This window comes from Astyanax mexicanus, chromosome 1, assembly GCF_023375975.1.
Source record: "Astyanax mexicanus isolate ESR-SI-001 chromosome 1, AstMex3_surface, whole genome shotgun sequence".
NCBI classification, from domain to species: domain Eukaryota; kingdom Metazoa; phylum Chordata; class Actinopteri; order Characiformes; family Acestrorhamphidae; genus Astyanax; species Astyanax mexicanus.
The window spans coordinates 30,005,924-30,018,103 of NC_064408.1; the positions used below are offsets into that span (position 1 = coordinate 30,005,924).

General features: G+C 37.4%; 2 protein-coding genes across 3 annotated transcripts in view; one reads left to right on the top strand and one right to left on the bottom strand.

The window, feature by feature from the left end:
* LOC103045102 (LHFPL tetraspan subfamily member 7 protein) overlaps positions 1-4,882 on the top strand; it is a 163,916-nt gene extending 159,034 nt beyond the window's left edge. The window contains exon 3 of the mRNA XM_007260368.4: positions 2,225-4,882. Coding sequence (XP_007260430.1) covers positions 2,225-2,451 — 227 coding nt within the window. The 3' untranslated portion in view covers positions 2,452-4,882. The remainder of the gene's footprint in view (positions 1-2,224) is intronic.
* Positions 4,883-4,901: 19 nt separating this feature from the next.
* Positions 4,902-11,155, bottom strand: LOC103045706 (spermatogenesis-associated protein 22). Of its 2 annotated transcripts, none has more exons than XM_022680366.2 (8): positions 10,924-11,155; positions 10,622-10,734; positions 9,639-9,728; positions 7,368-7,551; positions 6,934-7,282; positions 6,617-6,737; positions 6,380-6,477; positions 4,902-5,387 (listed from the first exon to the last, which is right to left on the bottom strand). In XM_022680366.2, the coding sequence occupies exons 2-8, from the start codon at positions 10,656-10,658 to the stop codon at positions 5,196-5,198; spliced, it is 1,071 nt and encodes a 356-aa protein (XP_022536087.2). In that variant the 5' UTR covers positions 10,659-10,734; positions 10,924-11,155; the 3' UTR covers positions 4,902-5,195. The 2 variants fall into 2 exon arrangements, with proteins under 2 accessions (XP_022536087.2, XP_022536080.2); XM_022680359.2 differs by having other exon boundaries at positions 10,622-10,737.
* Between the last annotated feature and the right edge of the window lie 1,025 nt (positions 11,156-12,180).

The window sequence follows — 12,180 nt, forward strand, 5'->3', positions numbered from 1 at the left end:
GATCTCATACACACTTGCCCTGTGGGCTTGGGCTTTATCTGATCCAGACTACAGTTGCCCCCCATGGCTCCTTATTCCAGCTTCTGCAGACTCTGAACCTTAAACAATTACACACTGCCTGTGATTTATTGGTATTCTGTCTGCTGTTATATTCATAGAACATATTAGATTCTTTTCGTAGTACTCAAGGATAAATTTGTAGTGAATCATAGTGCATTTCTTGTGTAGCTTTAGAAGTGTTTTAGTGAATTCTAAAAACACACCTCACAGTCTGAATATTTTATAACACCAGTGATATTGTGTACAGTACATACACAACCTGAATCTGCTATAGTTCACATCTACTGAGGTTGCACAATATGAACAAAATAGTGCCATTATATTGCTTATTATGGACTAGGGGAATCCAGGACTTTTAAAATAGTGAGACAAACAAAATCAAAATGTAAGACACGGTGGTGAAGAGGAAGACAAAAAGGGAGTGAAAGATCAGATCCCAGGCCCGAAGAGCTTAAATGCTCCTAGTAACGACTTTCAAGTACCACCAATTAACAAGACCAACAGCTATCCTCCATTGTTCCAACCTCTCTTTTGGCAGGTCGCTGCATTTTTACATTTTTACATGTCACACACATAAGAAATAGCGGCATTAGGAGTCTTCCTCAAGATATTTATGTGTGTAGTGTGTAGAATTGTGGACCCAAGTCTGCCATAGAAAAGATAGTGTTGTTACTCACTATACTAAAATAAATAACTGCGTAATGATAACTAATGGCAAGCTCTAGCAAGCTCAGTGTGCAGCTCTAGTATCTTGTATCCAAACACTTCTGAAAGTGCATCCTCTTTTACTACACAATCAAAATAGCAGCCTCCATTAGTGCTTTCAGTAATTCCCCTCTGGAAGTTCCCAATAGACTTAAGCTGGTATGCAGCCAACACTGTCCTCCTAATTTATAGATTCGGACAGAAGGTGGTTTGGTGGTTTCTCTCCCCTCCCTGTAAGTTGTTGTGTTTGCAGAGCAGGCAGGCACGCAAAGGAGTCTCTCACTGTGTCTTTGTGTAAATGGCGGTTTGATAGAGATGGCCATTAATGCATCATTAGCAGACAGGCTTTAAACTGTCAGACCCCCACTGATAAACACTGGCCGGCTAATATAGGCCTGAACTCGGGGTCTTCTCATCAGAGGAGGGAGGGGAAGAGGGCAGCGTGGAGGAGACGGATTATGTAAAACCTCATTATATTAAGTTAATTAATGTCACTGGCAAATCTCTTTATAATGGTTTTACTAGTTTGATGTGTTCTGACAAGTTCCATTCATTTAATGCAGTCATCTGAGTACAGTAACACAGTAACTGCTCAAACAGAGAAACTGGAATAAACTTAAGCTTGTATTCAGCGTATCCATCAGTATGCTTGCTGCTGCTTTGTCCCTGTACTTTATGGCTGTGATTGGATCTAATCAGTGCCTTCCAGCACAATAACAGTATAGTTAAAGAGGCTCCTGATAGGTGTACTCTATAACCAATGGCATACTGAAACATGATTCTGCCCTAAAACATAATCTCACTTTACTTCCTGCTGTAAAAGAAAGGGCAATTTTCTGACCATGAGCTGCAAATTAGAATGTCCTATTTGGTTTTATAGCTGGCTTTTGTGTTGCTGGATATGTTCCATGCCATAACTGGACAGAAAGCTATGGCTGTATTAAGAGGTGTTTAGTGATCTTGATTCACAAACTGAAATCACCTTTTGTGCACCGTTGTACAAGTACTCTACTGCCACCATGAGGATATAGCATGTAACTACAGGGAAATCCAACAAACTGTAACATGTATAGCAGTTCCATGCTGATATATGATACCTTAATTTATGATTTCATTTCATTAAGATACTGAAAGAGACGGTGACATCAATTATTAGGTTTTAAACTCATGGCACAAGCTAAGCTATCATTTTTGTAAATGCCTCTGATAATGTGGAGATTATTATTACGGCATTTTCATCAGTCCACACTTTTTAAACTGCAGTTTTGAAGGGTTTTTTGCATGTTTTTTATGTACACACATTTTAATCAATTTTAATGTTTATTCATTTAAAGACAATCGCCTGCCAGAAAAATCAGTTGTACATACTTGTTTGTTAATATCACTCCAACTAACAATCGTGATATTGAGGACAACTAATGATGTAAATCCATCTCTTTTTTGTTCTTCTTCTCTGCAGTGTTCATCATGGCGTCTGGTCTGCTGGTGTATCCCTTTGGCCTGAACTCCAGCCTGGTCAAGTCCTTCTGTGGAAACTCTGATATCTACTATGCTGGAGAGTGCCAGATAGGCTGGGGATACATGCTGGCTATAGTGGGTGTGATGCTCACGCTTTTCCTTCCCTTTTTCGCCAAGTATGCACCCAAGGAGCAGCTGTCACCCACCCCGCTGCCCACGCTGTTATAAAATTGGAGTGCTTATGATTTCATGGAAATAGTTCTATCTGCATTTAATTGCAGATAAACCTTTTCTTTTATTCTTGGTTGGTGGTGATGATGATGGTGATGTCATTTTGGTGCCCAGAAGAGCCTTTGTTTTGCTTTCAGTGTGTGATGTGCTACATTGTCTTCCCTCATTTGATAAACTATCAATTTGTCGGGCATCCCTTATAATAAAAAATGTTTTTTTTGAAACATTATTTTGGGATTTAAAGTGAAGATGGGATGGAGTTTCCCCCCTCAGACTATAAACTAACCTATACTCCAGACTACATAAACCCAAAATGGAAACATCAAAACTGGATTTTTTTTGTAAAGCAACAGCAGGCAACACTGTTCGAACAGTGAATCCAACATTTTGAATAATCTCCTAACCCTTTTTTAAAAAGGGGTTTAAAAAAGACACGGTTAAATGTGAAGAATTCAATGACGAGGAGAAGCACCCGGACAAAAATCTGGGATTCATCACAAGGAACTTCAGAAGAAAAGCACGGGATATTCATAAATCTTTCATGTAATAATGAGTAATCCTTAACTAAAAAGGATAACTAAAGAATACAACAAAAATATTCTCTTTACGGATCTACTGACAATGGAGAACTTCGATTCTTCATTGATTATGTTGTTGGAACAAGTTCTTAAAAAAATGGATTTGGGATGTCGAAGAAAATCTAAATGCTTCAACATTTTTGGAGATTTTGCCATACTTTTACAGTTGACCTAATGCAGTGTTGATCCAATATCTACAAACACTGTGGCTAAAGAGCTATGAGAAGAAGATAATAATAAACTCACTATCTGTATATGCCAGTTTCATTAATTGGTTTCCAAAAGTGTTCTAATCAATTTTCTTTTATATTAGGGAGTGTGACTTCTCAGTGGACCTCCAAGCAGCAGCAGGACAACGGTGACTCAATTTCTTAATGAAACAAACCCCACAGCTACAGTACAGCCAGTCCTCTTAGGCACTAATCTTTCTTTGCCAACAAAGCTGTTTAATATTTAATGACCTGAAATTTGAAACCCCTGAAATCCTGCCATTACTTTTTAAGTGTTTCAAGAGGAAACTTGCTTGTCAAGGTCATGCTGTCTGTTTTGTACTTAACCCCTCCACTAAAACCAAATTCAGGATTTTCTGTAATCAGGAGAAAGGCAAAGATATAAATACAATGTAAATCATAAAAATACACGAAGCTGGGCTCAGTCAACATTAAGACACTCTAGACGAAAACCCTTTCTGCCCTAACCAACTTGTGCCTTTTAACCATGACTAAAAAGACTTCAATTCCTTTTATCAGGTTATCTACTTCTGCTGAAACTGTGGTTTTGTAAATGCTTCCTTGTTTATTTTCCACTGTGTTGTGCATTTCTGCATCTGTCTTGGGTTGTTATAAATGAAAAGAGGGTTGTTTCTATTGTAAATCATCCATACTGTACAGCAACTTCACATTAAGCAGGTGTGTTATAATGCTTTGAAAAAATAGACAGACTGTAATGTAAAAAGGGCGCAATGACAAGTGTTCAACCGAGGAAAGGAAAAAATGTTGTGAAAGGAGAGAACAGAACAAAAGGGCAAGACTCCATAAACAGCCAAGACAAATAAAATGTCCCTGCCTGTATCATAAAACATCTGTCTGTTACTAAAAATATTTTAGTTAAAAAACGAATGAACAGGTGAAGTATTACATTAGTAATACTGCTTTTTACAAAAACAAACAAAAAGAAGATCTTCAATGCTCAAAACCTTTACGAGTTGAACCTAGCCCTTTTTCATTTTCTGTTGATACCTTCCTGTGTAATGTGTTCAGAGTGGTTAAAGGAGTAAAGCCACTGAGCTATGTTCCTACCATTCTTTCATTAATGTGACTAAGCATGCAGTGACATGACTCTGAACAAAGCCAGCTGAACAAATGATTTCCTCAAAGTGTGAGTAAGTGTATGCCTTTACACCTTTGATGTTTTATGTTTTGCTCTTTTGTTTTTTGCTAAAACTTACACTGCTTGCCTGTGTATGTTGAGGGACTGTCTTAAGAAGGCACTAATGAACATCAAAAGATCTTTTTCTGAAGAGAAACAAAAAGTATGTAGTTGTGCAGAAGTTCCCAGACTGTGCTCAGATGATGCTGTAATTATAATAACCCTAGGCACAGGGATCCCTTTGGTCTGTAATAATGTATGTGAAATCTGATCACGCATTACGGATTCTGTAGAGTAGTTGTGTGGTTTTGGCTGTAAATAATTATGTAAGATGGCTGTTCATGCTGAAAAGATTGGTCCCCTTTTTAAAAGCTATATTTTGGGATATTACCTCATTAATGTGTTTGTTTAACCCTTGACCCTCAACAAGACGTGCTGTTAAATGTTTGCCCTTTGTAATAAAATGTTTCCATAACAAAAAATTTGTACACTTTTGTGTCATTTAGATTAAGCAGGTTTTAATGGTTTTAGGTAATTTTGCATCATTGTAAATATAGCATATGCAGTAATAGTTTTGAACTGATGAATGAATACACAAATGTATGTAACCAATGCATATAAATGATAAAGCTGCAACATGTCAAATTGTCTGTGGACGAAGAGGAATGTTGTATATAATCCAATATAATCACACTTCACCTCTGAACTAATCTTCAACTAAAAGAGAAAACAAACTTAACTTGAATGTCCTGAAATCCTCCTGCTATGTTCTGTCACGTCAAGTTCCACTTCATATTACATTTCTGAAAGCACCTGGACCACGCTTCTCATCTCAGCATCTGAAGCTTTCACAGCCTCCTGAGCATTTCTCTGCTCGGAGGAAGAGGCGGGCCGCACCGACACACAGGTGAGAATGTTTTTTTGTCTGTCGTAGTTCCCGACACAGCGATGCACCTGACCTCGGATCAGCCTAGGCAGCACTTGGTCCTGTAAGGCAATAATAAGGATGCAGGGCTATGCACAACAGATAGAGATACCTTGCCTTAATAAGAATTAGTTGAGTCATTACCCAGAGACCTCGGCTTCAAAGTATACCCTCCAGCTAATAAAAATGAGCCAATTACCTTCATCTTTCAGGACAAGTCATCTTAACAGGTCATGATTAAAAATGACTCCATGATTTACGATCTATGCCTTCTGAAGGTTAATTAAACACATGATTAAGAATGTGTTGCCTACACACATCAGTTACAATATCAATAACACTACACTGCTGTGTTGTTACGTTTAATCTGTAAACCTGATGCATATTTGTTTCAGCACTGAGCAGAACAGAACTACTGTAAGAGATGCTTTATGAAAAGAGCAGATATTGATGGCAAAATGAGAACAGTGTGAAATTTTCTTTTGCTAAAAACAAAAAAAAATGTAGTTTCCTGATGTGATAAATAGTGTGGGATGATATGGCATGATATTTCATGGTGTAATATCATTCAAGATATTCAAAAATGTTGGTGATATTATTGCGTACAATACGATATTGCACACCCCTAATGAACACAATATTTCTCAGGATTTTCTCCACAAGTCTAAAACAAACTGAGAGTCTTTGTAACCTCTCAGTGATGAATCTTATAGATGACAATACCTAGGAACTTCCTCTAAGAACTCCTCCTAACAATCATTCATGTTTGTTTCATGGCACTCTCTTTTTTTACTGACCAACTGCAGGCTTTGGCGCATAGTGTCTTTGTTGTACTGTGTCTTTGACTGCATAGTGTCTTTGTAGCATTTTGTCTGTCTATATGACATGCAAAGTTAACACTGTTTGTGGTTTATTCGATTTCTACTAATTACATCATACTGTTTGCCGAAGTCAGGCAAGAATATGCTTTAAAAACAGCTGAAGGTGACTGTACATGGAATGACATGATGAAATTCCAGTTTTTTGCAGAAGCTGCTTGAAGAAACATACTCACAGTTTCATAGTAGACACATGACACCACATCTTTTCCATCCCTCATGAGGAAGTTCTTGGCACCATATTTTCCTACTGTAACAGCAGAGTCAAGAGTGGCTGTAACAACAAAAGACAACAATGACTGACCAGAGTGCAGTTTTAATATGGTGCTGCATCAAAACCTAAGCAACTTCCTTATTAGCAAAAGTCTGTTATGTTACAAGGAGTAACTGAGTATGTAGTTATTGATACATACCAAAAATCTCAAACAGCATAGGCACTTTGTCCTTAAACTGGCTCCAGTGTTTCATACCCTCAATAACAGCTGTGAGAATTCGCAGGGAATTCTCAGGTCCTGGCTTTGTCTCTGTCGATTTCTTCAGATCAAGACAACATATGAATAAGTAGCACAACTGCTAAACATTCTGATGTTCTAAAGATTTATTCATTAGATGAGATACACAATTTTACATAATAAATATTGTATATTACAATACCACAATAACTATGCATATTAGTCTGTAAGTCATACATTTTAATGGCCGCCAAATGTACTTGAGTAAAAAGGTTTACCTCTTGCTGTGCACTGCTTTCATTTCTTGAAGTGCCAAAAGTATCCTCAACCCACATCCCAGCACTCGTATGCCCAACAGATTTAACCTTCCACTTAGTGTTCTGACTCTGAGGACCAGCTCCCTGGCTGTGTGATGGACCGGGCAGGGGCTTCTGATGGGTGAAAGACGCTTTGGGTGGATTGGCCTGTCTGCTAAAGGTCTGCTGCTTTATGGGTTGCTTGCCAACAAATGGTCTTTCCTGGGCCTGATAGGCTCCACTGACACTAGGAAATGCATCCACCCTGCAGTTCTGAGTCATTGCCATGGAATCATATTTACCTGATGGTCTCTGCATCCCTGTACCTGATCTGAAAAAAACAAAATAATAAGTGATAAAAATGAAAATACTTGTGTCAACTGTTGTGTAAGTAAAAATCTATTTTTGGGAGGTACCTATTATAGATGGGTTTATGAGGGTGAGGTATAGGTGAATATCCTTGTCCTGTTGAGCGAGATGAAGTAGAAGGCCAAGTTTTGCCTTGCTCAGGTCGTAGATTTGTCTGCTGATTCCATTCACTTCTCTGGGTTAGAGGCGCTCGATTTGTTGTTGCCAATGCCGGGGCATACCCTAGGCTGTCTGAACAAAAAATTGCATTGTAATATTAAGTGCATGCATATAAACTAAAAAAAAAATAAACAGAATTACAGTAAATATCAATAAAAACACAGTAGAAACTGCTTTCAAGCATATCGCAATTCTTTATCATGTCATTTATTATGGCACACCCCAAGCTGACAATAGTTAATACATTATTAAACATGACTATATATTAATGCTTAAGAAAAAAAAAAATATATATATATATATATATATATATATATATATATATATATATATATATATATATATATATATACAGTTGTGGTCAAAAGTTTACATACACTTGTAAAAAAACATAATGTTATGGCTGTCTTGAGTTTTCAATAAGTTCTACAACTATTATTTTTCTGTGATAGAGTGATCGGAACACATACATGTTTGTCACAAAAAACAGTCATAAAATTTGGTTCTTTCATAAATTTATTATGGGTCTGCTGAAAATGTCACCAAATCTGCTGGGTCAAAAATATACATACAGCAACAAAATTTGTCAATTTTGGTGATGTAGCGAGTTGTGTCAATCAAATTAGCTTCATGTCATGGCCTCTTCACTTCTTGTAAGTGATTCTGATTGACTACAGCTGTTGACTTCTCATGAGCCCATTTAAATAGGGCTCATTTGACCCAGTGATTAGACTCAGCTACAAAAGCTACAATGGGAAAGTCAAAGGAACTCAGTGTGGATCTGAAAAAGCGAATTATTGACTTGAACAAGTCAGGGAAGTCACTTGGAGCCATTTCAAAGCAGCTACAGGTCCCAAGAGCAACTGTGCAGACAATTATACGCAAGTATAAAGTGCATGGAACAGTTGTGTCACTGCCACGATCAGGAAGAAAACGCAAGCTATCACATGCTGCCGAGAGGAGATTGGTCAGGATGGTCAAGAGTCAACCAAGAATCACCAAGAAGCAGGTCTGCAAGGATTTGGAAGCTGATGGAACACAGGTGTCAGTCTCCACAGTCAAGCGTGTTTTACATCGCCATGGACTGAGAGGCTGCCGTGCAAGAAAGAAGCCCTTGCTCCAGAAAAGGCACCTTAAGACTCGGCTGAAGTTTGCTGCTGATCACATGGACAAAGATAAAACCTTCTGGAGGAAAGTTCTCTGGTCAGACGAAACAAAAATTGAGCTGTTTGGCCACAACACCCAGCAATATGTTTGGAGGAGAAAAGGTGAGGCCTTTAATCCCAGGAACACCATGCCTACTGTCAAGCATGGTGGTGGTAGTATTATGCTCTGGGGATGTTTTGCTGCCAGTGGAACTGGTTCTTTGCAGAAAGTAAATGGGATAATGAAGGAGGAGGATTACCTCCAAATTCTGCAGGAAAACTTAAAAACTTCAGCCCGAAGGTTGGGTCTTGGGCGCAGTTGGGTGTTCCAACAAGACAATGACCCAAAACACACATCAAAAGTGGTAAAGGAATGGCTAAACCAGGCTAGAATTAAGGTTTTAGAATGGCCTTCCCAAAGTCCTGACTTAAACCCCATTGAGAACATGTGGACAGTGCTAAAGAAACGGGTTCATGCAAGAAAACCATCACATTTAGCTGAACTGCACCAATTCTGTCAAGAAGAGTGGTCAAACATTCGACCTGAAGCTTGCCAGGAGCTTGTGGATGGCTACCAAAAGCGCCTAGTTGCCGTGAAAATGGCCAAGGGACATGTAACCAAATACTAATGTTGCTGTATGTATATTTTTGACCCAGCAGATTTGGTGACATTTTCAGCAGACCCATAATAAATTTATGAAAGAACCAAATTTTATGACTGTTTTTTGTGACAAACATGTATGTGTTCCGATCACTCTATCACAGAAAAATAAGAGTTGTAGAACTTATTGAAAACTCAAGACAGCCATAACATTATGTTTTTTTACAAGTGTATGTAAACTTTTGACCACAACTGTATATTAATTAACAATATCAAATAAAACTAGTTGAGTCTGTTGTAAGTACTGTTGACTGATGTACCTTTATTGTAAAGTGTTACCAACATGCCATAAGCATAAATTTGAGTAAAAAAATTGTGTATTTGTATAAAGCCTATCTATACTAGCTACTTACTGCCAGAGTACATTTCATTCTCAGACGGATTGGACGTCAAAGGCAATCTGCTACGTTTCTTCTGGTTAAACAGTGGAACTGACAGGCAGCCTGAGGAAAAGGTAAAAACTTACACAGAATGTTTTGTGCTCAGGAAAAAATGGCTAGTTAATTAGCATTAAATACAGGAGCTCCTGAGGTGACATCATGTAAAAAATAATAATGTGTGGCCACAACTGGAAATCAACGTAGCTCCTAAGGCGACATCATGAAAAAAAATGTGTGGCCATGCTTTATTAAGGCATGAGAACGAGATCCTAATGGGTGGGAAAAAGAGGATTAAAGTGTGGCCACGACTTATTAAGGCGTTGGAATGAGTTAATTAAATCATAGCCATTAGGTGTAGCAAAAAGGTCCTGTTGTGTACAATAGGACTGACTAAGGAAGTTAACAGGTCTGCATACTGTCTGCGTCTGAGCGCGTCAGCTTTTAGTATTAGAATTAAGTTTTTTACTTTGAATTATTCCTTGTCTCACTGCAAGAGACACCGAAATATCGCCATCATTCATTCCGAGATGAAAATAAAAAGAAACCAGTTCAATTTTCTAACAAAAGATTCACATTCAGTCTTCTTCATGGGCATTACAGAAAAGCAAGCTTTATTATTCTCCAGCTAGATTTAATTAAGTAATAAGCCTTAATGATCTCGTTCCCACACCTTAGGATTTCGTTCCCACTTCTTAATAAGGCGTGGCTACACCTTATTTATTTATTTATTTTTACATGTCGTCACCTCAGGGGTTCTGTATTATGTTGTGGAACTAGATAATTAGGACAGAGGACGACTTATTAAGTCGTGGGGACAACTTATTAAGATGTGGAAACGAGATAATTAAGTCCTGGCCATATAAGTCGGCCCCATGATGTCACTGTATGACTCTGTATTAAATATCTAATAGTTAAACAGTAATGAAATTCAATAATAACTGTAGTCAGTTAGTTACCTGCTGTCGGTCTCGGCTGGTTTTCGTTTCTCCTCATGATAAGAGCTGCTGGGTTCGTTAGGTAAGTTGTTAGCTTAGCGGTTAGCTAACCCTTCTGTTATCTTCTGTTAAATCTACTAAAAGACAAAATTACCTATAAATGAATAACTTATCTTACGTGTGAAGTGTTTCTAGTGCTGTCACAGTAAACTGCACTTAGCTAAACTATCCAGCTACGTATTTTAAAGGACACACAGGGAAAGTTCGTTAACTAGGTTAGCTCCCCACGCTAACTGACTTCATTACTCTCTAACCGAGCCTACCCGGTGCTGTACTGTCCGGTCATGACTTTCCGCTTATCTAACGGGTAGCGGGTCAGTCTAGCTGACTATTTAATGAAACTTCCCCCTTCAGCTGTGGAGTTAAAGACTGTGTATAAAACCCGGACTGAGGGTTTATTAAGTGAGCGAGTCTCTCTCACACACAGCGCTCCGATATTCACCAGCCCTGACAACCAAGCGGCGCGAGACACCGCGGTCTCTCCTCATACTGCGCGGGAAAAGAGCTCCAACACTGGGGATTACTGCGGCCTGAGAACAAACCGATTTATTATAGTTTATATTATTATATAGATTATTTAATTACATGTTAGTATATAGTTTATTTTATTATATCGTTTATTTTAGCACATTTGAGTATATTGTTTATTTTATTATATAGTTTATTGTAGTGTATACATGCATTATTTTATAGTTTATTTTAGCACATTTTAGTATATTGTTTATTTTATTATATAGCTTTTCTACATAGTTTATTTTAGCATATTGATTATTTTATTATATAGTTTATTTTTCTATATATTTTATTATATAGTTTAGTACATATTTATCTTGTTTATTTTATCATATTGTATATATTTTATGATATAGTTAAGTATATTTCTATATTGTTGGATATATGAATCGAAATTGGCCTATTGCTATGTAACTTTGTTGGACTGCACTAAGTACAAAAAGTCAATAAAAAAGAGAACTGGAGTAATTATGGTGGAAATGACTAAAATGAAAATGCAAATAACTTTTTTACATTTATTTTTTACTTATGAGTTTAAAAATAAACTGAAATTACTTAAATTGCAGTTTAATTATTCACTCAAGCATGGCAATCTGATCCAAAACTAAAATTAAATTAAAAAAAATACTTTAAAAATGTATTTGTAATGTTATCTTCTTTAACATACTTGGAGTTCAGCTTTTCCTTTTCAACTGTAATAAATTGCAGATCACAAAATGCAAATACAAATAAAAACGGGAAAGTTATTTTGACCATTTGTCAAAATGTTATTTGCGTTTTCATGTTTGTTATTTTAGTTCAGTTTTGTTTTTGGCTGAAACTAACAACCTCCCATAGAGAAGAATACCCTTCACTCCTCACATCTCTTTCAGGTTAGTCTTACCACTAGGGGGCGCTCCCGGACGAGTACAAAATGAATAGGCTCATATGGAGCAAGTGGGCAAAATCAGTTTATAAATGTTTGATCAATTTTCACAGGCTCCCTCTAGCGATTTACAGTCACTTAT